The 26,083-nt window shown below is 47.8% G+C and overlaps 1 protein-coding gene across 2 annotated transcripts; it reads right to left on the reverse strand.

The window, feature by feature from the left end:
• Nucleotides 1-1,096: 1,096 nt before the first annotated feature.
• Nucleotides 1,097-26,083, reverse strand: sncaip (synuclein, alpha interacting protein). 2 transcript variants are annotated; one of them, XM_061889387.1, is made up of 12 exons: nt 23,205-26,078; nt 10,073-10,156; nt 9,873-9,945; nt 8,435-8,871; nt 8,245-8,368; nt 5,764-5,999; nt 5,510-5,689; nt 5,334-5,447; nt 5,146-5,271; nt 4,580-4,749; nt 4,304-4,381; nt 1,097-2,182 (listed from the first exon to the last, which is right to left on the reverse strand). In XM_061889387.1, exons 2-12 carry the CDS (start codon nt 10,133-10,135, stop codon nt 1,483-1,485), a joined length of 2,301 nt encoding a protein of 766 aa, XP_061745371.1. In that variant the 5' UTR covers nt 10,136-10,156; nt 23,205-26,078; the 3' UTR covers nt 1,097-1,482. The 2 variants fall into 2 exon arrangements, with proteins under 2 accessions (XP_061745371.1, XP_061745289.1); XM_061889305.1 differs by having other exon boundaries at nt 1,097-2,179; nt 8,245-8,871; nt 23,205-26,083.

Consider the following 26,083-nt stretch of genomic DNA (forward strand, 5'->3'; position numbering starts at 1 on the left):
GGAGGAGGAAGTCACAAACATGACAACTCTTTCTAAATGTGTATCCTTGCAAATGTCAAACATTTTGTAAAATGATCAACTATATAATTATGATTTAGAACGGACATAAAAATGTTGATATTTGGAGACGGGGGCCCTTTCTTGCGTCCCCCACGCAGGTGGCGGTCACCTCCCCTTTGTGGCGAGGACATAAAAGGCGGGAAGAAGGGAGCTGAATGGCGGTTTGGGATGAGCGTCAATTCCTGTTGTTGACGGCGCAGGAAGTGCCCCCGCCAATTAAAAGTGATGGACTGCGTGGAAGCGCCACATAAATAACCGACATAAAAATCCATAGCTGTCAAAGATGGTCTCGGACGTGTGGCCGCCAAGCCCCGCCCCCCCCAGCCCTTAAAGGTGCGATTCATCAGGCTATTCCCACAGGTGTTCATGTAGAAAAGTCAGCCATGCTTGTTTAGCTAATAGTGAGGCTGCTAGCTGATGATGGAGGGCGGCCATTAGGTCTCAGGACCCATTAGGTCTCAGGACCATTAGGTCTCAGACCCATTAGGTCTCAGGACCATTAGGCCGGCCCCCGTCACACCTGCTCACACCTCATCAATCCTCTCTGATAACTGCAGCTTTTGCACCACACTCTGCTTTATTAGCCAGCTCCCTGGTGGCCACGCCCACCTCACCTCTGGACAAACACACCTCGGACTCAGGCCGCTAGCACTTAGCTTGCTTAGGTGCTTTCAAACACAGACTGGAGACCTGCACGGTGGTCTAGTGGTTAGAGTGTCTGCCCTGAGATGGATAGGTTGTGAGTTCAAACCCCGGCCCAGTCATACCAAAGACTACAAAAATGGGAGCCATGACCTCCCTGCTTGGCACTCAGCATCAAGGCTGGGAATTGGGGGTTAAATCACCAAAATGATTCCTGGGTGTGGCCGCTGCTGCTGCTCACTGCTCCCCTCACCTCCCAGGGGGTGGGACAAGGGGATGGGTCAAATGCTGAGGATCATTTCACCACATCGGTACTTTAGCTCTTAAATACTGACAAGCACAGGACAGGAAGTTGATAACAGAAGCAAAATAGTCACCCAGGATGTCTCTGTGCTTTGTTGCATTCATATTTCTCTTTTTATTTTTGTTAGATTTGAAAGATTTAAGGTTGACAAAGTCATGACGGGTTATTGTGTTGTCATTATGGGGTGAACCCTGTGTGTGTGTGTGTGTGTGTGTGTGTCCTCCATTTGGGAAGAGGGGTGTACATGAAACGTTGAAGTGCATACTTAAGTGTATCTTTTCAAAAAGTTTTGCACCGTTTGTCCCAAAGTGAAGATTGGACGTGAAGTAGAAATAATAGAAAATGCTAGAAGTAGAAAAAGCTCCCAGTTAAAGTGTCATCCTTGTGATGATGTCACGGTCAGGGTCCGACTTGGCACACCTGATGGTGGTCACATGACCAGAAGACTTACTTGTGCTGCCGCAGAGGTCAGGTGATCAAAGATGGCCGCTCCTGGTCTTGGCCTTGGTGGCCCCGCCCTCCGCCCTCTTGGCGGGAGAGTTGGCGTTGCCGCTGAGACTCTCCATGATGGAGCGGAAGGCGCCGAAGGGCCGCTTGGCCTCCCAGCTTCCCGCGGGCGTCCTGTCCTTGCCTCTGCTAGGCTCCGCCTCCTGGCCACGCTGCACGTGCTCGTCGAAGGTGACCCGCAGCTTCAGGTTGTGCGACGTCTTCCTGCGAGACGACGGCGACTTGAGGGCGCTTTTGGGGCTGGTGGCCGCTTTGGGGCCGCCGTCCGCCTCGCCCGGGGTGTCCGTCGCCTCGGGGTCGCTGGAGGTGGGGGAGGGGCTAAAGGTGGTCATCACCAGCTGCTTGGACGCCGGCTCCTCATCTGCGATGGGCAGGTGGGTGGGCCTATCGGGTCGTGAGGCGAGAGTGGGCGGGGCTTCCGGCGGACAGGCGTCGGAGTCGGACTCACTGAGCGAGCGCTGCATGATCTGTTGGAGGCGGGCCCGCTTCTCCGCCATGGCGCTCCCACGGGGGCCGTCCCTGCTCGCAGTGGGAGGGGCCACATGACGGGGCGCAACAGTGTCTGGCCCCGCCCCTCCCTGATGGACCAACCACAGACCGTCGGCGGGCGTCCCCTCCGCCGTCAGCGTCATCTCTGGCCACGCCTCCACCGGCTGCTGCTGACCCCTGCTGGAAATACACAACTCTGCATTACAAACTATTGTGTGTGTGTGTCTGTGTGTGTGTGTGTGTGTCTGAGTCTATGTGTGTGTGTGTGTGTGTCTCTGTGTGTGAGTCTGTGTGTGTCTGAGTCTATGTGTGTGTGTGTCTGTGTGTGTCTGAGTCTATGTGTGTGTGTGTCTGTATGTGTGTGTCTGAGTCTATGTGTGTGTGTGTCTGAGTCTATGTGTGTGTGTGTCTGAGTCTATGTGTGTGTGTGTCTGTGTGTGTGTGTGTCTGAGTCTGTCTGTGTGTGAGTCTGTGTGTGTGTGCATGTGTGTTTGTGTGTTTAAGTGTATCTATGTGTGTGTCTGTGTGTGTAAGTGTATCTGTGTGTGTCTGAGTCTGTGTGTGTCTGACCTGTGTGTGTCTGAGTCTATGTGTGTGTGAGTCCATGTGTGTAAGTGTATCTGTGTGTGTGTGTGTATCTGTGTGTCTGAGTCTGTGTATGTGTGTGTCTGAGTCTATGTGTATGTGTGTGTATCTGTGTGTGTATGAGTCTATGTGTGTGTATCTGTGTGTGTCTGAGTATGTGTATGTGTGTGTGCGAGTGTATCTGTGTGTGTTTGAGTCTGTGTATGTGTGTGTCTGAGTCTATGTGTGTGTGTGTCTGTGTGTGCAAGTGTATCTGTGTGTGTTTGAGTCTGTGTATTTGTGTGTGAGTCTATGTGTGTGTGAGTCTGTATGTGTGTGTGTGTGTGTAAGTGTGTCTGTGTGTGTCTGAGTCTATGTGTGTGTGAGTCTGTGTGTGCAAGTGTATCTGTGTGTGTTTGAGTCTGTGTATTTGTGTGTCTGAGTCTATGTGTGTGTGAGTCTGTATCTGTGTGTGTCTGAGTCTATGTGTGTGTGAGTCTGTGTGTGCAAGTGTATCTGTGTGTGTTTGAGTCTGTGTATTTGTGTGTGAGTCTGTGTGTGTGAGTCTGTGTGTGTCTGAGTCTATGTGTGTGTGTGTCTGTGTGTGCAAGTGTATCTGTGTGTGTTTGAGTCTGTGTATTTGTGTGTCTGAGTTTATGTGTGTGTGAGTCTGTGTGTGTGTGTGTCTGTGTGTGTGAGTCTGTGTGTGTGTGTGTGTGTGTGTGTAAGTGTGTCTGTGTGTGTCTGAGTCTATGTGTGTGTGTGAGTCTGTGTGTGCAAGTGTATCTGTGTGTGTTTGAGTCTGTGTATTTGTGTGTGAGTCTATGTGTGTGTGAGTCTCTGTGTGTCTGTGTAAGTGTGTCTGCGTGTGTCTGAGTCTATGTGTGTGTGTGAGTCTGTGTGTGCAAGTGTATCTGTGTGTGTCTGAGTCTATGTGTGTGTGAGTCTGTATGTGTGTGTGTGTGTGTGTGTAAGTCTATCTGTGTGTGTCTGAGTCCATGTGTGTAAGTGTATCTGTGTGTGTTTGAGTCTGTGTATGTGTGTGTCTGAGTCTATGTGTGTGTGTGTGTGTCTCTGTGTGTGAGTCTGTGTGTGGATCTGAGTCTGTGTATGTGTATCTGTGTGTGTCTGAGTCTATGTGCGTGTGTGTGCATGTGTGTGTGAGTCTGTGTATGTGTATCTGTGTGTGTGTGAGTCTGTGTATGTGTGTGTCTGAGTCTATGTGTGTGTGTGTGTGTCTCTGTGTGTGAGTCTGTGTGTGGATCTGAGTCTGTGTATGTGTATCTGTGTGTGTCTGAGTCTATGTGCGTGTGTGTGCATGTGTGTGTGAGTCTGTGTATGTGTATCTGTGTGTGTGTGAGTCTGTGTGTGTGTCTGTGTGTATGTGTATCTGTGTGTGTCTGAGTCTATGTTTGTGTGTGTGCATGTGTGTGTATCTGAGTCTGTGTATGTGTATCTGTGTGTCTGAGTCTATGTATGTTTGTGCGTGTGCATGTGTGTTTGTGTAGGTGTATCTTTGTGTGTGTCTGAGTCTCTGTATGTGTGTTTGAGTCTGTGTGTGTGTGTGTGTGCATGTGTGTTTGTGTGTGTGTGTCTGTGTGCTAGTGTGTGTTTGTGTGTCTGAGTCTGTATCTGTATGTGTTTGTCTTAGTCAATGTAAGTGTGTGTGTGTGTGTGCGTGTGTGTGTGTGTGTGTGTGTGTGTGTGTGTGTGTGTGTGTGTGTGTGTGTGTGAGACCTGGCTGGTGTCCCATGTGACTTGGTGTTGTCCAGTCTGTGTAGTTGTTTCTGTAGTGTCACCTTTTCCACTGCCTGCCTGTGTACACACACACACAGAGACACACACACACACACAGAGACACACACACAGAGACACACACGCACACACACACGCACACACACACACACACAGAGAGACACACAGAGACACACACACAGAGACACACACACAGAGAGACAGAGATGTAGCATGAGCAGCAGGTGCGAGGTAAGGTGTGAGGCGAGGACGACTCACTCGCTGAGCTGCTTGGTGAGTTTGACCACCTGTGAGGCCAGTGACATGCATGTTTCCACCACCACCAGGTACCGTGCACAGGTGCTGTGACCTTGCCGCTCTGACACCTGGGAGGGACGCTCCCCCTGCTGGTTGTTCACTGTCACGTTGGAGCCATACTCCACCAGGGTCTGACACACACACACACACACACACACACACACACACACACACACACACACACACACACACACACACACACACACACACACACACACACACACACACACACACACACACACACACACACACACACACACACAGTGTTGTTGTTGTATTACTTTTGGTGGTAGGCGCTAAGAGGAGGATGTCCCTCCACAGTGTGGAGCCGCTCCAACAGGTACTAATCCTGGCAGCCTTTCTTACAAGGTAAACACACCTGGCTAAAGAGAGCAGAACACATGCTATCCGCTAAGCTAGTTTAATGTAAACTACTTCTTACTAAACCTGTAACTACACACCTTTAGTTCCACACTTGGCATGTGATCTACCTGCACACCTGTCATGTGATCTACCTGCACACACACCTGTATACAGGTGAGGTGTCCATACTGTGCTGCCACGTGAACACCTGTGTTGCCGTTGTGGTCCACCTCATCCAGAGAGATGGCCTGTTCCTGCATGAACTGAAGCAGCCACAGCAGCACCTTCTCCTGCGCACACACACACACACGGTGTCACCTGTGGGTCAGACAGGTGACAGGAAGTGACAGACCTGTCCGTAGCGTGCGGCGTAGTGGATGAGGCTGGGGTGCTCTCTGGTGCAGCTCAGCTCGGCGATGGCCTCCGTCTCGCTCACCATCCACCTCACACACTCCAGGTGTCCATTCTGAAAGAAGATGACTTCCTGTTCAGCCCATGATGAGGGGGGGGGGGGCCGAGGGAGCACACCTTGACGCCGAGGCCGGCGGGCGTGAGCTGCTGGGCGTTGCGCTCGTTGAGGCCGTCCTCGCCCATCAGGGAGGTGAGGTGCTGCAGACACTCGGCGTGGCCTTGAGAGGCCGACACGTGCAGCAGGTTGTTCCCGTCCTGGTCTCGGATCTGCGCCAGGTTGTCGGCCGCCAGGTGAGGCTGTGAACGTCACACAAAGACCCTGAAGCGCCGCAGCTCCACCTGCTGGACGCCTTGTGGAGCCGGCGCCTCACCAGGAGAGAGATCTGGCCCTCTCGGACGATGTTGAGGATGTTCTGCTTCTTCTTGCTCTCCTCGTCCACCTCCGCTGCTCCGCCGCAGCCCCGCCCCCCTGCCCCCGGCGCCGTGGTCCGAGGCTTGGCGAGGCTGCCCCCCGGCAGGGGGAAGGTCAGCACAGCGCCCCCCGCTGGTTCCATGCCTGACCTCTGGTTGGGAGCTTCTGGGTAGACCCTCGCAGACAGCAGCTGGTCTGGACATCAAAACACCTGATTGACCTCACCTGTGTCCTCGCAGACATTAACATATGTTCGTGAGGGGGCGTGTCAGATGTGAACCTTATTACCCTACATGGCAATTAGGGGGCGTGTCATATGTGCACCCTATTGACATATATGTCAATGAGGGGGCGTGTCATGTGTGCACTCTGACATATATGTTCACGAGGGGGCGTGTCATGTGTGCACCTTATTAACCTATATGGCAATGAGGGGGCGTGTCATGTGTGCACTCTGACATATATGTTCACGAGGGGGCGTGTCATGTGTGCACCTTATTAACCTATATGGCAATGAGGGGGCGTGTCATGTGTGCACTCTGACATATATGTTCATGAGGGGGCGTGTCATGTGTGCACCTTATTAACCTATATGGCAATGAGGGGGCGTGTCATGTGTGCACTCTGAGATATATGTTCATGAGGGGGCGTGTCGAGATGTGAACCTTATTAACCTATATGGCAATGAGGGGGAGTGTCAGATGTGCACTCTGACATATATGTTCACGAGGGGGCGTGTCATGTGTGCACTCTGACATATATGTTCACGAGGGGGCGTGTCATGTGTGCACCTTATTAACCTATATGGCAATGAGGGGGCGTGTCATGTGTGCACTCTGAGATATATGTTCATGAGGGGGCGTGTCGAGATGTGAACCTTATTAACCTATATGGCAATGAGGGGGCGTGTCATGTGTGCACTCTGAGATATATGTTCATGAGGGGGCGTGTCATGTGTGCACTCTGACATATATGTTCATGAGGGGGCGTGTCGAGATGTGAAGCTTATTAACCTATATGGCAATGAGGGGGCGTGTCATGTGTGCACTCTGAGATATATGTTCATGAGGGGGCGTGTCGAGATGTGAAGCTTATTAACCTATATGGCAATGAGGGGGCGTGTCATGTGTGCACCTTATTAACCTATATGGCAATGAGGGGGCGTGTCATGTGTGCACTGACATATATGTTCATGAGGGGGCGTGTCGAGATGTGAAGCTTATTAACCTATATGGCAATGAGGGGGCGTGTCATGTGTGCACCTTATTAACCTATATGTTCATGAGGGGGCGTGTCGAGATGTGAAGCTTATTAACCTATATGGCAATGAGGGGGCGTGTCATGTGTGCACCTTATTAACCTATATGGCAATGAGGGGGCGTGTCATGTGTGCACTGACATATATGTTCATGAGGGGGCGTGTCGAGATGTGAAGCTTATTAACCTATATGGCAATGAGGGGGCGTGTCATGTGTGCACCTTATTAACCTATATGGCAATGAGGGGGCGTGTCATGTGTGCACTCTGAGATATATGTTCACGAGGGGGCGTGTCATGTGTGCACCTTATTAACCTATATGGCAATGAGGGGGCGTGTCCTGTGTGCACCCTAATGACATATACGTCAATGAGGGGGCGTGTCAGATGTGCATTCTGACATACATGTCAATGAAGGGGCGTGTCAGATGTGCAGTAACATATACGTCAATGAGGGGGCGTGTCAGATGTGTACATTATGGACATATGTCAATGAGGGGGCGTGTCATATGTGTACATTATGGACATATGCCCATGAGGGGGGCGTTATTATGTGTTCATATGTGTCAACAGACTGTATGTCCATGAGGGGGCGTGTCATATGTGTGAACATATGTCCATGAGGGGGCGTGTCATATGTGTACATTATGAACATATGTCCATGAGGGGGCGTGTCATATTTGTACATTATGAACATATGTCCATGAGGGGGGCGTGTCATATGTGTAAACATACTGTATGTCCATGAGGGGGCGTGTCATATGTGTACATTATGGACATATACCCATGAGGGGGCGTGTCATATTTGTACATTATGAACATATGTCCATGAGGGGGGCGTGTCATATGTGTAAACATACTGTATGTCCATGAGGGGGCGTGTCATATGTGTACATTATGGACATATACCCATGAGGGGGCGTGTCATATGTGTGAACAGACTGTATGTCCATGAGGGGGCGTGTCATATGTGTACATTATGGACATATGTCCATGGGGGCGTGTCATATGTGTACATTATGGACATATGCCCATGAGGGGGCGTGTCATAAGTGTACATTATGGACATATGCCCATGGGGGGCGTGTCATAAGTGTACATTATGGACAAAAGCCCATGAGGGGGCGTGTCATAAGTGTACATTATGGACACACACTCAGATAAGGGAGAAGATGAGCGTTACCTCCATCCGAGAAGGAGGAGGAGCAGCCGAGGGCCTCCTGCTGGAAGGCTGCTCCTCCAGGTGAGCGGTGGAGATGCAGGGCGTCAGGGTCCATGGACTTGGACTTCCTCAGGTGAGGAGAGAACTGCAGGAGGAGAAGAAGAGGTTGCTTACTGTCCTTCCTTGTCATGGAGGTTGAAGTGGGCGGTACCGGGGTGTGGTGTGCCAAGGAGGCCCTGTGGTTCCTCTCCAGGGTTCCTCCCTGCAGGTTGCTGCGTGCGGGCGGCGGGCGAGGCAGCGTGGAGGAGTGCTGGCTGGACTTGATGTAGGGCACGTCCAGGATCTCATCCATGTCCAGGTCGTAGTGCTCCAGTTCCCCAAACACTGCACTGCCGTCCACCTCCTTCACCTGGCCTCCCGAGGAGGTGGGGGGAGGCGGCTTGTCTTTGGCCGCCTCCCCCGCTCCGGGCTCCTGACCTTGGACTTTCCCATCGCTGTCCGACTCGGGCGTCTCGGGCTGGTGCTTGAGAGGCGAGACCCTCTTCACCGGACGGAATTTACTGTGAGCGTCAGCCAGGCCCGTGGGTTTGATGCCCCCGCCCCCCGGGTGGGACGCCGCGCCACGACTCCAGCTGATGGAGGATGGAGCTGCAGGACAGGAGGCGGAGCTTAGTCCTTCAAGTCAATTATCCAACTGAACTAAAAGCTAATGATTGGAAATAAAAGTATAATAATCCAAGTCAAATAATATCAATCCAAGTAAAACTACACGGGTTACATTCAAAGTCAATTATTTTGAATCAAACAAAAACAAATGAATTCAACTAAATGTAAATTCATCCAAGCAAAAGTGTATAATTAAAGTTCAACTAAATGTATCCAAGTAAAAGCAAAATAAACCAAGTAGAAGTAAATTCATCTCATTTAAAGTACGTTCAAAATGTGTTAATCTAATTCAAAATAAAGGATTCCAAGTAAAAGTAAACTAATCCAAATAATAGTAAATTAGTTCAATTAAAACTAAATCAATTCAAGTCAGAGTAAATGATTACAGCTAAAATAAATTAATTCAACTAACAGTAAATTTAAGTAGAAACCAAAATGTAAATTCATCTAACTAAATGTTTTTTTCATCCAATAAAAGTACATTATTCCAACTAAAAGTAAGTAAAAGAAGATGAATGATGTCATTGTAAATAATCTAAGTAGAAGAAGATGGATGATGTCATTGTAAATAATGTAAGTAAAAGAAGATGATGTCATTGTAAATAATGTAAGTAAAAGAAGATGATGTCATTGTAAATAATGTAAGTAAAAGAAGATGATGTCATTGTAAATAATGTAAGTAAAAGAAGATGATGTCATTGTAAATAATGTAAGTAAAAGAAGATGATGTCATTGTAAATAATGTAAGTAGAAGAAGATGAATGATGTCATTGTAAATAATGTAAGTAAAAGAAGATGATGTCATTGTAAATAATGTAAGTAAAAGAAGATGATGTCATTGTAAATAATGTAAGTAAAAGAAGATGATGTCATTGTAAATAATGTAAGTAAAAGAAGATGATGTCATTGTAAATAATGTAAGTAAAAGAAGATGATGTCATTGTAAATAATGTAAGTAAAAGAAGATGAATGATGTCATTTACCAGGTCTCTCCTCAGCCTGAGCATCATTCCTCCTGGACAGTTGTGGAATGTTCTTCAGAGAGCTGACACCATACTGACAATGACAACAACACCCGCTGTCACATGACAACTACTTTCTTCTTGTGTGTGTGTGTGTGTGTCACATGTTATCAGGTAAGTACAATGTTTTATGTGTGTGTGTGTGTGTGTGTGTTACTTACCACACTGTCGTCAGAGAAGTCAATCTGGTCCAGGTCCAAGTACTCAGGGGTCTCCATGTCCATCAGCACACATCATCCAACTACCTGCACACACCATCACACACCAGGTGTGACACACTGTCATCACTCACCATCACACACCAGGTGTGACACTGTCATCACTCACCATAATACACCAGGTGTGACACACTGTCATCACTCACCATCACACACCAGGTGTGACACACTGTCATCACTCACCATAACACACCAGGTGTGACACTGTCATCACTCACCATCACACACCAGGTGTGACACACTGTCATCACTCACCATCACACACCAGGTGTGACACACTGACATCACTCACCATCACACACCAGGTGTGACACACTGTCATCACTCACCATCACACACTAGGTGTGACACACTGACATCACTCACCATAACACACCAGGTGTGACACACTGTCATCACTCACCATCACACACCAGGTGTGACACTGTCATCACTCACCATAATACACCAGGTGTGACACACTGACATCACTAACCATAACACACCAGGTGTGACACACTGTCATCACTCACCATCACACACCAGGTGTGACACTGTCATCACTCACCATCACACACCAGGTGTGACACACTGTCATCACTCACCATAACACACCAGGTGTGACACTGTCATCACTCACCATCACACACCAGGTGTGACACACTGTCATCACTCACCATCACACACCAGGTGTGACACACTGTCATCACTCACCATCACACACCAGGTGTGACACACTGACATCACTCACCATCACACACCAGGTGTGACACACTGTCATCACTCACCATCACACACTAGGTGTGACACACTGACATCACTCACCATAACACACCAGGTGTGACACACTGTCATCACTCACCATCACACACCAGGTGTGACACTGTCATCACTCACCATAATACACCAGGTGTGACACACTGACATCACTAACCATAACACACCAGGTGTGACACACTGTCATCACTCACCATCACACACCAGGTGTGACACTGTCATCACTCACCATCACACACCAGGTGTGACACACTGTCATCACTCACCATAACACACCAGGTGTGACACTGTCATCACTCACCATCACACACCAGGTGTGACACACTGTCATCACTCACCATCACACACCAGGTGTGACACACTGACATCACTCACCATCACACACCAGGTGTGACACACTGTCATCACTCACCATCACACACTAGGTGTGACACACTGACATCACTCACCATAACACACCAGGTGTGACACACTGTCATCACTCACCATCACACACCAGGTGTGACACTGTCATCACTCACCATAATACACCAGGTGTGACACACTGTCATCACTCACCAGGTGTGACACACTGACATCACACACCATCACTCACCAGGTGTGACACACTGTCATCACTCACCATAACACACCAGGTGTGACACACTGTCATCACTCACCATCACACACCAGGTGTGACACACTGACATCACTCACCATAACACACCAGGTGTGACACACTGTCATCACTCACCATCACACACCAGGTGTGACACTGTCATCACTCACCATAATACACCAGGTGTGACACACTGTCATCACTCACCATCACACACCAGGTGTGACACACTGTCATCACTCACCATCACACACCAGGTGTGACACTGTCATCACTCACCATAATACACCAGGTGTGACACACTGTCATCACTCACCAGGTGTGACACACTGACATCACACACCATCACTCACCAGGTGTGACACACTGTCATCACACACCATCACTCACCAGGTGTGACACACTGTCATCACTCTCCATCACACACCAGGTGTGACACACTGTCATCACTCACCATCACACACCAGGTGTGACACACTGACATCACTCACCATCACACACCAGGTGTGACACACTGTCATCACTCACCAGGTGTGACACACTGTCATCACACACCATCACTCACCAGGTGTGACACACTGTCATCACTCACCATCACACACCAGGTGTGACACCCTGTCATCACTGACCATCACACATCAGGTGTGACACACTGTCATCACTCACCTGGTGTGACACCCTGTCATTACACACCAGGTGTGACACACTATCATCACACACCAGGTGTGACACACTGTCATCACACACCATCACTCACCAGGTGTGACACACTGTCATCACACACCATCACTCACCAGGTGTGACACACTGTCATCACTCACCATCACACACCAGGTGTGACACCCTGTCATCACTCACCATCACACACCAGGTGTGACACCCTGTCATCACTCACCTGGTGTGACACCCTGTCATTACACACCAGGTGTGACACACTATCATCACACACCAGGTGTGACACACTGTCATCACTCACCATCACACACCAGGTGTGACAGACTGTCATCACTCACCATCACACACCAGGTGTGACACCCTGTCATCACTCACCATCACACACCAGGTGTGACACACTGTCATCACACACCAGGTGTGACACCCTGTCATTACACACCAGGTGTGACACACTATCATCACACACCAGGTGTGACACACTGTCATCACTCACCATCACACACCAGGTGTGACACCCTGTCATCACACACCAGGTGTGACACACTGTCATCACTCACCAGGTGTGACACCCTGTCATCACTCACCAGGTGTGACACCCTGTCATCACACACCAGGTGTGACACACTGTCATCACACACCAGGTGTGACACACTGTCATCACTCGCCAGGTGTGACACACTGTCATCACACACCAGGTGTGACACACTGTCATCACTCACCATCACACACCAGGTGTGACACACTGTCATCACTCACCAGGTGTGACACCCTGTCATCACACACCAGGTGTGACACCCTGTCATCACACACCAGGTGTGACACACTGTCATCACTCACCATCACACACCAGGTGTGACACACTGTCATCACTCACCAGGTGTGACACCCTGTCATCACACACCAGGTGTGACACACTGTCATCACTCACCAGGTGTGACACCCTGTCATCACACACCAGGTGTGACACACTGTCATCACTCACCAGGTGTGACACCCTGTCATCACACGCCAGGTGTGACACCCTGTCATCACACGCCAGGTGTGACACCCTGTCATCACACGCCAGGTGTGACACCCTGTCATCACACGCCAGGTGTGACACCCTGTCATCACACGCCAGGTGTGACACCCTGTCATCACACACCAGGTGTGACACACTATCATCACACACCAGGTGTGACACACTGTCATCACTCACCATCACACACCAGGTGTGACACCCTGTCATCACTCACCAGGTGTGACACACTATCATCACACACCAGGTGTGACACACTGTCATCCCACACCATCACTCACCAGGTGTGACACACTGACATCACTCACCTGGTGTGACAACCTGTCATTACACACCAGGTGTGACACACTATCATCACACACCAGGTGTGACACACTGTCATCACACACCATCACTCACCAGGTGTGACACACTGTCATCACTCACCATCACACACCAGGTGTGACACCCTGTCATCACTCACCATCACACACCAGGTGTGACACACTGTCATCACTCACCAGGTGTGACACCCTGTCATTACACACCAGGTGTGACACACTATCATCACACACCAGGTGTGACACACTGTCATCACTCACCATCACACACCAGGTGTGACACCCTGTCATCACACACCAGGTGTGACACCCTGTCATCACACACCAGGTGTGACACACTGTCATCACTCACCAGGTGTGACACCCTGTCATCACTCACCAGGTGTGACACACTGTCATCACTCACCAGGTGTGACACCCTGTCATCACTCACCAGGTGTGACACCCTGTCATCACACACCAGGTGTGACACACTGTCATCACTCGCCAGGTGTGACACACTGTCATCACTCTCCAGGCGTGACACCCTGTCATCACACGCCAGGTGTGACACACTGTCATCACACGCCAGGCGTGACACACTGTCATCACACACCAGGTGTGACACCCTGTCATCACACACCAGGTGTGACACACTGTCATCACACACCAGGTGTGACACACTGTCATCACACACCAGGTGTGACACCCTGTCATCACTCACCAGGTGTGACACCCTGTCATCACTCACCAGGTGTGACACCCTGTCATCACTCACCAGGTGTGACACCCTGTCATCACTCACCAGGTGTGACACCCTGTCATCACACACCAGGTGTGACACACTGTCATCACTCGCCAGGTGTGACACACTGTCATCACTCTCCAGGCGTGACACACTGTCATCACACGCCAGGTGTGACACACTGTCATCACACGCCAGGCGTGACACACTGTCATCACACACCAGGTGTGACACCCTGTCATCACACACCAGGTGTGACACACTGTCATCACACACCAGGTGTGACACCCTGTCATCACACACCAGGTGTGACACCCTGTCATCACTCACCAGGTGTGACACCCTGTCATCACTCACCAGGTGTGACACCCTGTCATCACACACCAGGTGTGACACCCTGTCATCACACACCAGGTGTGACACCCTGTCATCACACACCAGGTGTGACACCCTGTCATCACACACCAGGTGTGACACCCTGTCATCACACACCAGGTGTGACACCCTGTCATCACTCACCAGGTGTGACACCCTGTCATCACCAGCATCATTGTTGTTAGCATTATTCAGTTAGTTGTCTTCACACAAGCAACATAAGTACGATCACTATATGTTCTCTAAGTGGAGCTGCTAGTCACACTAACAACTAGTGATAGTCACAGTAACAGCTAGTCACACTAACAACTAGTGATAGTCACAGTAACAGCTAGTCACACTAACAACTAGTGCTAGTCACAGTAACAGCTAGTTACTATAACAACTAGTGATAGTCACAGTAACAGCTAGTTACTATAACAACTAGTGCTAGTCACAGTAACAGCTAGTTACTATAACAACTAGTGATAGTCGCAGTAACAGCTAGTTACTATAACAACTAGTGCTAGTCCCAGTAACAGCTAGTTACTATAACAACTAGTGATAGTCAATACATTAAATTACCACTATAACTACCAGTGCTAGTCACAATAATAGCTAGTTCATCTAACAACTAGTTCTAGACAATATGTCACTATAACTACTAGTTGAAGTCACTATAACACGTAGTTACTATAACAACTAGTCAACATGTCTCGATAACTACTCGTGCTAGTCAATATGTCACTATAACTACTAGTGTTAGACACAAAAACAAGTCATTACTATAACAACTAGTCAATATTACACTATATCTACATGTGCTAGTCAATGTGTCACTATAACTACTAGTGACAGTCACAATAACAAGTAGTTACTCTAACAACTAGTGCTAGTCAATGTGTCACTATAACTACTAGTGCTAGTCACGATAACTAGTAGTTACTCTGACAAGTGCTAGTCAATGTGTCACTATAACTACTAGTCACGATAACAAGTAGTTACTATAACAACTAGTGCTAGTCAATGTGTCACTATAACTACTAGTGCTAGTCACGATAACTAGTAGTTACTCTGACAAGTGCTAGTCAATGTGTCACTATAACTACTAGTCACGATAACAAGTAGTTACTCTAACAACTAGTGCTAGTCAATGTGTCACTATAACTACTAGTGCTAGTCACAATAACAAGTAGTTACTCTAACAACTAGTGCTAGTCAATGTGTCACTATAACTACTAGTCACGATAACAAGTAGTTACTCTAACAACTAGTGCTAGTCAATGTGTCACTATAACTACTAGTGCTAGTCACAATAACAAGTAGTTACTCTGACAAGTGCTAGTCAATGTGTCACTATAACTACTAGTCACGATAACAAGTAGTTACTCTAACAACTAGTGCTAGTCAATGTGTCACTATAACTACTAGTCACAATAACAAGTAGTTACTCTAACAACTAGTGCTAGTCAATGTGTCATTATAACTACTAGTGCTAGTCATGATAACTAGTAGTTACTCTGACTAGTGCTAATCAATGTGTCACTATAACTACTAGTCACGATAACAAGTAGTTACTCTAACAACTAGTGCTAGTCAATGTGTCACTATAACTACTAGTGCTAGTCACGATAACTAGTAGTTACTCTGACTAGTGCTAGTCACTGTGTCACTATAACTACTAGTCACGATAACAAGTAGTTACTCTAACAACTAGTGCTAGTCAATGTGTCACTATAACTACTAGTGCTAGTCACGATAACTAGTAGTTACTCTGACTAGTGCTAGTCAATGTGTCACTATAACTACTAGTCACGATAACAAGTAGTTACTCTAACAACTAGTGCTAGTCAATGTGTCACTATAACTACTAGTGCTAGTCACTATAACTAGTAGTTACTCTGACTAGTGCTAGTCAATGTGTCACTATAACTACTAGTCACGATAACAAGTAGTTACTCTAACAACTAGTGCTAGTCAATGTGTCACTATAACTACTAGTGCTAGTCACGATAACTAGTAGTTACTCTGACTAGTGCTAGTCACTGTGTCACTATAACTACTAGTCACGATAACAAGTAGTTACTCTAACAACTAGTGCTAGTCAATGTGTCACTATAACTACTAGTGCTAGTCACGATAACTAGTAGTTACTCTGACTAGTGCTAGTCAATGTGTCACTATAACTACTAGTCACGATAACAAGTAGTTACTCTAACAACTAGTGCTAGTCAATGTGTCACTATAACTACTAGTCACGATAACAAGTAGTTACTATAACAACTAGTGCTAGTCAATGTGTCACTATAACTACTAGTGCTAGTCAATGTGTCACTATAACTACTAGTGTTAGATACTATAACTAGTAGGTTTAGGTACAAGAAGCACCAAGCCAGAAGACAACATTCCATGGAAAGCGACTAGCATAATCATGAAGACTAGTTAGCATCTGGTTAGCTGGTAAGTGTGAGCAGCAAAAGTGAAAGTGGTGATGCGTTCAAGTGTCAAAAGGGGGGTAAGTAATGTTCCACACAGCAGGAAGGTGAGAATGAGTGAAAGTGGTGATGCGTTCAAGTGTCAAAGGGGGGTAAGTAATGTTCCACACAGCAGGAAGGTGAGAATGAGTGAAAGTGGTGATGCGTTCAGGTGTCAGAGGGGGGTAAGGAATGTTCCACACAGCAGGAAGGTGAGAATGAGTGAAAGTGGTGATGCGTTCAAGTGTCAGATGGGGGGTAAGGAATGCTCCACACAGCAGGAAGGTGAGAATGAGTGAAAGTGGTGATGCGTTCAAGTGTCAAAGGAGGGTAAGGAGTGTTCCACACAGCAGGAAGGTGAGAATGAGTGAAAGTGGTGATGCGTTCAAGTGTCATAGGGGGCATAAGGAGTGTTCCACACAGCAGGAAGGTGAGAATGAGTGAAAGTGGTGATGCGTTCAAGTGTCAGATGGGGGGTTAGAAATGTTCCACACAGCAGGAAGGTGAGAATGAGTGAAAGTGGTGATGCGTTCAAGTGTCAGAGGGGGGTAAGAAATGTTCCACACAGCAGGAAGGTGAGAATGAGTGAAAGTGGTGATGCGTTCAAGTGTCAAAGGGGGGTAAGGAATGTTCCACACAGCAGGAAGGTGAGAATGAGTGAAAGTGGTGATGCGTTCAAGTGTCAGAGGGGGGTAAGGAGTGTTCCACACAGCAGGAAGGTGAGAATGAGTGAAAGTGGTGATGCGTTCAAGTGTCAAAGGGGGGTAAGGAATGTTCCACACAGCAGGAAGGTGAGAATGAGTGAAAGTGGTGATGCGTTCAAGTGTCAGATGGGGGGTTAGAAATGTTCCACACAGCAGGAAGGTGAGAATGAGTGAAAGTGGTGATGCGTTCAAGTGTCAGAGGGGGGTAAGAAATGTTCCACACAGCAGGAAGGTGAGAATGAGTGAAAGTGGTGATGCGTTCAAGTGTCAAAGGGGGGTAAGGAATGTTCCACACAGCAGGAAGGTGAGAATGAGTGAAAGTGGTGATGCGTTCAAGTGTCAGAGGGGGGTAAGGAGTGTTCCACACAGCAGGAAGGTGAGAATGAGTGAAAGTGGTGATGCGTTCAAGTGTCAAAGGGGGGTAAGGAATGTTCCACACAGCAGGAAGGTGAGAATGAGTGAAAGTGGTGATGCGTTCAAGTGTCAGAGGGGGGTAAGAAATGTTCCACACAGCAGGAAGGTGAGAATGAGCGAAAGTGGTGATGCGTTCAAGTGTCAAAGGGGGGTAAGGAATGTTCCACACAGCAGGAAGGTGAGAATGAGTGAAAGTGGTGATGCGTTCAAGTGTCAAAGGGGGGTAAGGAGTGTTCCACACAGCAGGAAGGTGAGAATGAGTGAAAGTGGTGATGCGTTCAAGTGTCAGATGGGGGGTAAGAAATGTTCCACACAGCAGGAAGGTGAGAATGAGTGAAAGTGGTGATGCGTTCAAGTGTCAGATGGGGGGTAAGGAGTGTTCCACACAGCAGGAAGGTGAGAATGAGTGAAAGTGGTGATGCGTTCAAGTGTCAAAGGGGGGTAAGGAGTGTTCCACACAGCAGGAAGGTGAGAATGAGTGAAAGTGGTGATGCGTTCAAGTGTCAAAGGGGGGTAAGGAGTGTTCCACACAGCAGGAAGGTGAGAATGAGTGAAAGTGGTGATGCGTTCAAGTGTCAGAGGGGGGGTAAGGAATGTTCCACACAGCAGGAAGGTGAGAATGAGTGAAAGTGGTGATGCGTTCAAGTGTCAGATGGGGGGTAAGGAGTGTTCCACACAGCAGGAAGGTGAGAATGAGTGAAAGTGGTGATGCGTTCAAGTGTCAAAGGGGGGTAAGGAGTGTTCCACACAGCAGGAAGGTGAGAATGAGTGAAAGTGGTGATGCGTTCAAGTGTCAAAGGGGGGTAAGGAGTGTTCCACACAGCAGGAAGGTGAGAATGAGTGAAAGTGGTGATGCGTTCAAGTGTCAGATGGGGGGTAAGAAATGTTCCACACAGCAGGAAGGTGAGAATGAGTGAAAGTGGTGATGCGTTCAAGTGTCAGATGGGGGGTAAGGAATGTTCCACACAGCAGGAAGGTGAGAATGAGTGAAAGTGGTGATGCGTTCAAGTGTCATAGGGGGCATAAGGAGTGTTCCACACAGCAGGAAGGTGAGAATGAGTGAAAGTGGTGATGCGTTCAAGTGTCAAAGGGGGGTAAGGAGTGTTCCACACAGCAGGAAGGTGAGAATGAGTGAAAGTGGTGATGCGTTCAAGTGTCAGAGGGGGGGTAAGGAATGTTCCACACAGCAGGAAGGTGAGAATGAGTGAAAGTGGTGATGCGTTCAAGTGTCAAAAGGGGGGGTAAGGAATGTTCCACACAGCAGGAAGGTGAGAATGAGTGAAAGTGGTGATGCGTTCAAGTGTCAGATGGGGGGTAAGGAATGTTCCACACAGCAGGAAGGTGAGAATGAGTGAAAGTGGTGATGCGTTCAAGTGTCAAAGGGGGGTAAGGAATGCTCCACACAGCAGGAAGGTGAGAATGAGTGAGAGTGGTGATGCGTTCAAGTGTCAAAGGGGGGTAAGGAGTGTTCCACACAGCAGGAAGGTGAGAATGAGTGAAAGTGGTGATGCGTTCAAGTGTCAAAGGGGGGTAAGGAGTGTTCCACACAGCAGGAAGGTGAGAATGAGTGAAAGTGGTGATGCGTTCAAGTGTCAGATGGGGGGTAAGAAATGTTCCACACAGCAGGAAGGTGAGAATGAGTGAAAGTGGTGATGCGTTCAAGTGTCAGATGGGGGGTAAGGAATGTTCCACACAGCAGGAAGGTGAGAATGAGTGAAAGTGGTGATGCGTTCAAGTGTCAGATGGGGGGTAAGGAGTGTTCCACACAGCAGGAAGGTGAGAATGAGTGAAAGTGGTGATGCGTTCAAGTGTCAGAGGGGGGGTAAGGAATGTTCCACACAGCAGGAAGGTGAGAATGAGTGAAAGTGGTGATGCGTTCAAGTGTCAGATGGGGGGTAAGGAATGTTCCACACAGCAGGAAGGTGAGAATGAGTGAAAGTGGTGATGCGTTCAAGTGTCAGATGGGGGGTAAGGAGTGTTCCACACAGCAGGAAGGTGAGAATGAGTGAAAGTGGTGATGCGTTCAAGTGTCAAAGGGGGGTAAGGAATGTTCCACACAGCAGGAAGGTGAGAATGAGTGAAAGTGGTGATGCGTTCAAGTGTCAGATGGGGGGTAAGGAATGTTCCACACAGCAGGAAGGTGAGAATGAGTGAAAGTGGTGATGCGTTCAAGTGTCAGATGGGGGGTAAGGAGTGTTCCACACAGCAGGAAGGTGAGAATGAGTGAAAGTGGTGATGCGTTCAAGTGTCAAAGGGGGGTAAGGAGTGTTCCACACAGCAGGAAGGTGAGAATGAGTGAAAGTGGTGATGCGTTCAAGTGTCAGAGGGGGGGTAAGGAATGTTCCACACAGCAGGAAGGTGAGAATGAGTGAAAGTGGTGATGCGTTCAAGTGTCAAAAGGGGGGGTAAGGAATGTTCCACACAGCAGGAAGGTGAGAATGAGTGAAAGTGGTGATGCGTTCAAGTGTCAGATGGGGGGTAAGGAATGTTCCACACAGCAGGAAGGTGAGAATGAGTGAAAGTGGTGATGCGTTCAAGTGTCAAAGGGGGGTAAGGAATGCTCCACACAGCAGGAAGGTGAGAATGAGTGAGAGTGGTGATGCGTTCAAGTGTCAAAGGGGGGTAAGGAGTGTTCCACACAGCAGGAAGGTGAGAATGAGTGAAAGTGGTGATGCGTTCAAGTGTCAAAGGGGGGTAAGGAGTGTTCCACACAGCAGGAAGGTGAGAATGAGTGAAAGTGGTGATGCGTTCAAGTGTCAGATGGGGGGTAAGAAATGTTCCACACAGCAGGAAGGTGAGAATGAGTGAAAGTGGTGATGCGTTCAAGTGTCAGATGGGGGGTAAGGAATGCTCCACACAGCAGGAAGGTGAGAATGAGTGAAAGTGGTGATGCGTTCAAGTGTCAAAGGAGGGTAAGGAGTGTTCCACACAGCAGGAAGGTGAGAATGAGTGAAAGTGGTGATGCGTTCAAGTGTCAGAGGGGGGGTAAGGAATGCTCCACACAGCAGGAAGGTGAGAATGAGTGAAAGTGGTGATGCGTTCAAGTGTCAGATGGGGGGTAAGGAGTGTTCCACACAGCAGGAAGGTGAGAATGAGTGAAAGTGGTGATGCGTTCAAGTGTCAGAGGGGGGTAAGGAATGTTCCACACAGCAGGAAGGTGAGAATGAGTGAAAGTGGTGATGCGTTCAAGTGTCAGATGGGGGGTAAGGAGTGTTCCACACAGCAGGAAGGTGAGAATGAGTGAAAGTGGTGATGCGTTCAAGTGTCAGAGGGGGGGTAAGGAATGTTCCACACAGCAGGAAGGTGAGAATGAGTGAAAGTGGTGATGCGTTCAAGTGTCAGATGGGGGGTAAGGAATGTTCCACACAGCAGGAAGGTGAGAATGAGTGAAAGTGGTGATGCGTTCAAGTGTCAGATGGGGGGTAAGGAGTGTTCCACACAGCAGGAAGGTGAGAATGAGTGAAAGTGGTGATGCGTTCAAGTGTCAAAGGGGGGTAAGGAGTGTTCCACACAGCAGGAAGGTGAGAATGAGTGAAAGTGGTGATGCGTTCAAGTGTCAAAAGGGGGGGTAAGGAATGTTCCACACAGCAGGAAGGTGAGAATGAGTGAAAGTGGTGATGCGTTCAAGTGTCAGATGGGGGGTAAGGAATGTTCCACACAGCAGGAAGGTGAGAATGAGTGAAAGTGGTGATGCGTTCAAGTGTCAAAGGGGGGTAAGGAATGTTCCACACAGCAGGAAGGTGAGAATGAGTGAAAGTGGTGATGCGTTCAAGTGTCAAAGGGGGGTAAGGAATGCTCCACACAGCAGGAAGGTGAGAATGAGTGAAAGTGGTGATGCGTTCAAGTGTCAAAGGGGGGTAAGGAGTGTTCCACACAGCAGGAAGGTGAGAATGAGTGAAAGTGGTGATGCGTTCAAGTGTCAAAGGGGGGTAAGGAGTGTTCCACACAGTAGGAAGGTGAGAATGAGTGAAAGTGGTGATGCGTTCAAGTGTCAGGGGGGGGGTAAGGAATGTTCCACACAGCAGGAAGGTGAGAATGAGTGAAAGTGGTGATGCGTTCAAGTGTCATAGGGGGCATAAGGAGTGTTCCACACAGCAGGAAGGTGAGAATGAGTGAAAGTGGTGATGCGTTCAAGTGTCAGAGGGGGGGTAAGGAATGTTCCACACAGCAGGAAGGTGAGAATGAGTGAAAGTGGTGATGCGTTCAAGTGTCAGAGGGGGGGTAAGGAATGTTCCACACAGCAGGAAGGTGAGAATGAGTGAAAGTGGTGATGCGTTCAAGTGTCATAGGGGGCATAAGGAGTGTTCCACACAGCAGGAAGGTGAGAATGAGTGAAAGTGGTGATGCGTTCAAGTGTCAAAGGGGGGTAAGGAATTTTCCACACAGCAGGAAGGTGAGAATGAGTGAAAGTGGTGATGCGTTCAAGTGTCATAGGGGGCATAAGGAGTGTTCCACACAGCAGGAAGGTGAGAATGAGTGAAAGTGGTGATGCGTTCAAGTGTCAAAGGGGGGTAAGGAATTTTCCACACAGCAGGAAGGTGAGAATGAGTGAAAGTGGTGATGCGTTCAAGTGTCAGGGGGGGGGTAAGGAATGTTCCACACAGCAGGAAGGTGAGAATGAGTGAAAGTGGTGATGCGTTCAAGTGTCAGAGGGGGGTAAGGAATGTTCCACACAGCAGGAAGGTGAGAATGATGACGTCAGTGTTTAAAGAGTACATTAAAAAGATGAGTGACAAAGTTGCCAGTGTTTGACTTGAAAGTGTCATGTTTGAAAGACTCGTCCTTACTGAGCGTCTTTGACACGAGCGGACATAGAAAGTGCGGAAGGAAGATTTAGTGAGAAAGTGAAAAGTGTTGACGTCATCTCTTCGGCGCGCAGCTAGCATGCTAGGCTAATTAGCCAAGCTAGGAAGGATGCGAGGAGGCGACAAGGACGCAGCTGAGGTGTGAGAGGTCAAGAAGGAGAGAGGTCAAGAAGGAGAGAGGTCAAGAAGGAGAGAGGTCAAGAAGAAGGAGAAGAAAAGTCCAGATGTATTACCTTGGAGGAGGAGAGGCTGCTAGCTGGCCAGATGCTAGCAGACAAAGAGTTTCCCAGACGGCCGCACAGAGGCTCACAGCGGCGAGAGGTCTCACTCTCTTCCCGCAAACCTTCACTCGCGCACCACCTTTGTGTCATTTGGGTCAGAATGTCGACTTTCACTCCTCCCACCCACCTTTGCTGGCAGGTCGAGGCGGGAAAGATGAACAATCCGATGAGTTGAGTGTGGAATGAGAATCTTCCTAGTCCAGTTCTGTCCGAATAGACGATCTGTGTTTGAGGATTCCGTTAGACGGAACTTTTCCTGCCAGAAAGCTTTATGTTCATTTGAAGATGGCGCAAATAATCATCTTTACAACGTTTACTTGTTTATTAGTGTAACCCATCCATCCATTTAGTACCGCTTGTCCCTTAAAATAGTCTGCTGTACCACGTGACTCCGCAATGACAGCCTGGAAAGAAATGAAGTGTAGCCACAGGCGCAGCGGCGGCGCCCTCTGGTGGTCACAGGCGGCACTGCGCACGTCGCTGACAACAAGGCGCGTCTTTCCCAAGAAAAGTGGACGACTATCAAAACAATAATAATAATAATACAGTTACACTATAATTTATCAAGTACTAATAAAATATTACAAATACGATCAAGTACTAATGCAATAAAACGGTGATAAAAATACTTCAAATATGACTTAATAGAATGATACAAACACACTTGTACTAAAAATAATAATAATTATACAACAATATTACATACTATTGCATTCACTCATTAAGCATTTATAACATCTAAATAATTCAAATCTAAAATAGTATGATGAACATGAAATAATAAATAGAATAGAAAGTACTTCCATGGGACATTCAGCTAGGCGTGGCACACTTGGTAGAGTGGCCGTGTCCGCAACCTGAGAGGTTCCTGGTTCGATCCCCACCTTCTACCATCCTAGTCACGTCTGTTGTGTCCTTGAGCAAGACACTTCACCCTTGCTCCTGATGGGTGCCTTGCATGGCAGCTCCCTCCATCAGTGTGTGAATGATGTCAAAGTGCATTTAATACAATTAGCAGCGGGGATAGGCTCCAGCCAACCCGAGAGGGACAAGCAGTAGAAAATGGGTTTTTATTAATACAATTCTATTAATGAAATATTACATTTAAAAATACTAATGAAATCAAATAATACTAACAGTGTTACTAATAATATTAATGCTTATATATTACTATTAATAAAATACTACAAGTACACTTGCATTAATATTAAGCTAATATTTAAAATAATCAAATACAAATAATTGTACAAGAATAATACTGTGCTAATTAAATATTTATACAATATCTATTCCATTTCCTACTGCTTGTCCCTATATTTAAAACAATATATTTATACAATTACACTACAATCTTATAGTCAATTCCAAAATACTAATGAAAGTGGATAATATTTAGATAATATTACTACCATAAATAAAATAATGCTAAGACTTGTATTACTATTGATAAAATACATGTGTACTAATAATAAGCAAATACTTCAAATAATCAATATAAATACATCATGCAAATGAACACTTTTACAATAATAATAAAACATTAATGGACTGGCTTGATCAAATAACTATTTATCAATTCCTACAATAATACTAATAAGTTGGCATAATAAACATTTTAAAAATACTAGTAATATATTGCAATAAGATGCCAATAATGTGATGATATTGTGCAGACTTTCTACTTTCTCTTTATGTCTCTTGTGAAAAAAAAACAAAAGTGCTCAGCTTTTACTTTACAATGTTTCTGACCTGCAGCGTTGACTTCCTGTGTGGGAGGAGCTTGACTACCTGTGTGGGAGGAGCTTGACAGCAGAGAGTTCCAAAGTTACCTGAAGTCCTGCAGCAGGATGACACACCTGCCTCTTTACTGGCCCCGCTGGCCCCTCACCATGCTGTCAACAAAGTGAAAAGGAAGCACCTGCTCACTAAGCACTCACGCTAGCATTAGCTCTTAGCGTAGCCACAAGTTGTGGTGTCAAATACACCTGTGGGCCACACCTCCTCATGCTGCACACCTCCTTAAAAGTTGTGGTGTCAAATACATCTGTGGGCTACACCTCCTCATGCTGCACACCTCCTTAAAAGTTGTGGTGTCAAATACATCTGTGGGCTACACCTCCTCATGCTGCACACCTCCTTAAAAGTTGTGGTGTCAAATACATCTGTGGGCTACACCTCCTCATGCTGCACACCTCCTTAAAAGTTGTGGTGTCAAATACATCTGTGGGCTACACCTCCTCATGCTGCACACCTCCTTAAAAGCCAGCAGCTTTGGCAAGGTAGCACTAGCCGCTAGCTCTGTGGTTAGCATTAGCCGCTAGCTCTGTGGTTAGCATTAGCCGCTAGCCGTGTGGTTAGCACTCGCCGCTAGCCGTGTGGTTAGCATTAGCCGCTAGCTGTGTGGTTAACACTAGCCGCTAGCTGTGTGGTTAGCATTAGCCGCTAGCTGTGTGGTTAGCACTAGCCGCTAGCTCTGTGGTTAGCATTAGCCGCTAGCTCTGTGGTTAGCATTAGCCGCTAGCTGTGTGGTTAGCACTAGACGCTAGCTGTGTGGTTAGCACTAGCCGCTAGCTGTGTGGTTAGCATTAGCCGCTAGCTGTGTGGTTAGCACTAGCCGCTAGCTGTGTGGTCAACATTAGCCGCTAGCTCTGTGGTTAGCACTAGCCGCTAGCTGTGTGGTTAGCACTAGACGCTAGCTGTGTGGTTAGCACTGGCCGCTAGGTAAGGAATTAGCTGTGAAAGGTGGTGTCCATAATGAGGAGAAGAAGCAGGTGTCCATAATGAGGACAAGAAGCAGGTGTCCATAATGAGGAGAAGAAGCAGGTGTCCAT

This window comes from Nerophis ophidion, linkage group LG01, assembly GCF_033978795.1.
Source record: "Nerophis ophidion isolate RoL-2023_Sa linkage group LG01, RoL_Noph_v1.0, whole genome shotgun sequence".
In the NCBI taxonomy this organism is placed as follows: domain Eukaryota; kingdom Metazoa; phylum Chordata; class Actinopteri; order Syngnathiformes; family Syngnathidae; genus Nerophis; species Nerophis ophidion.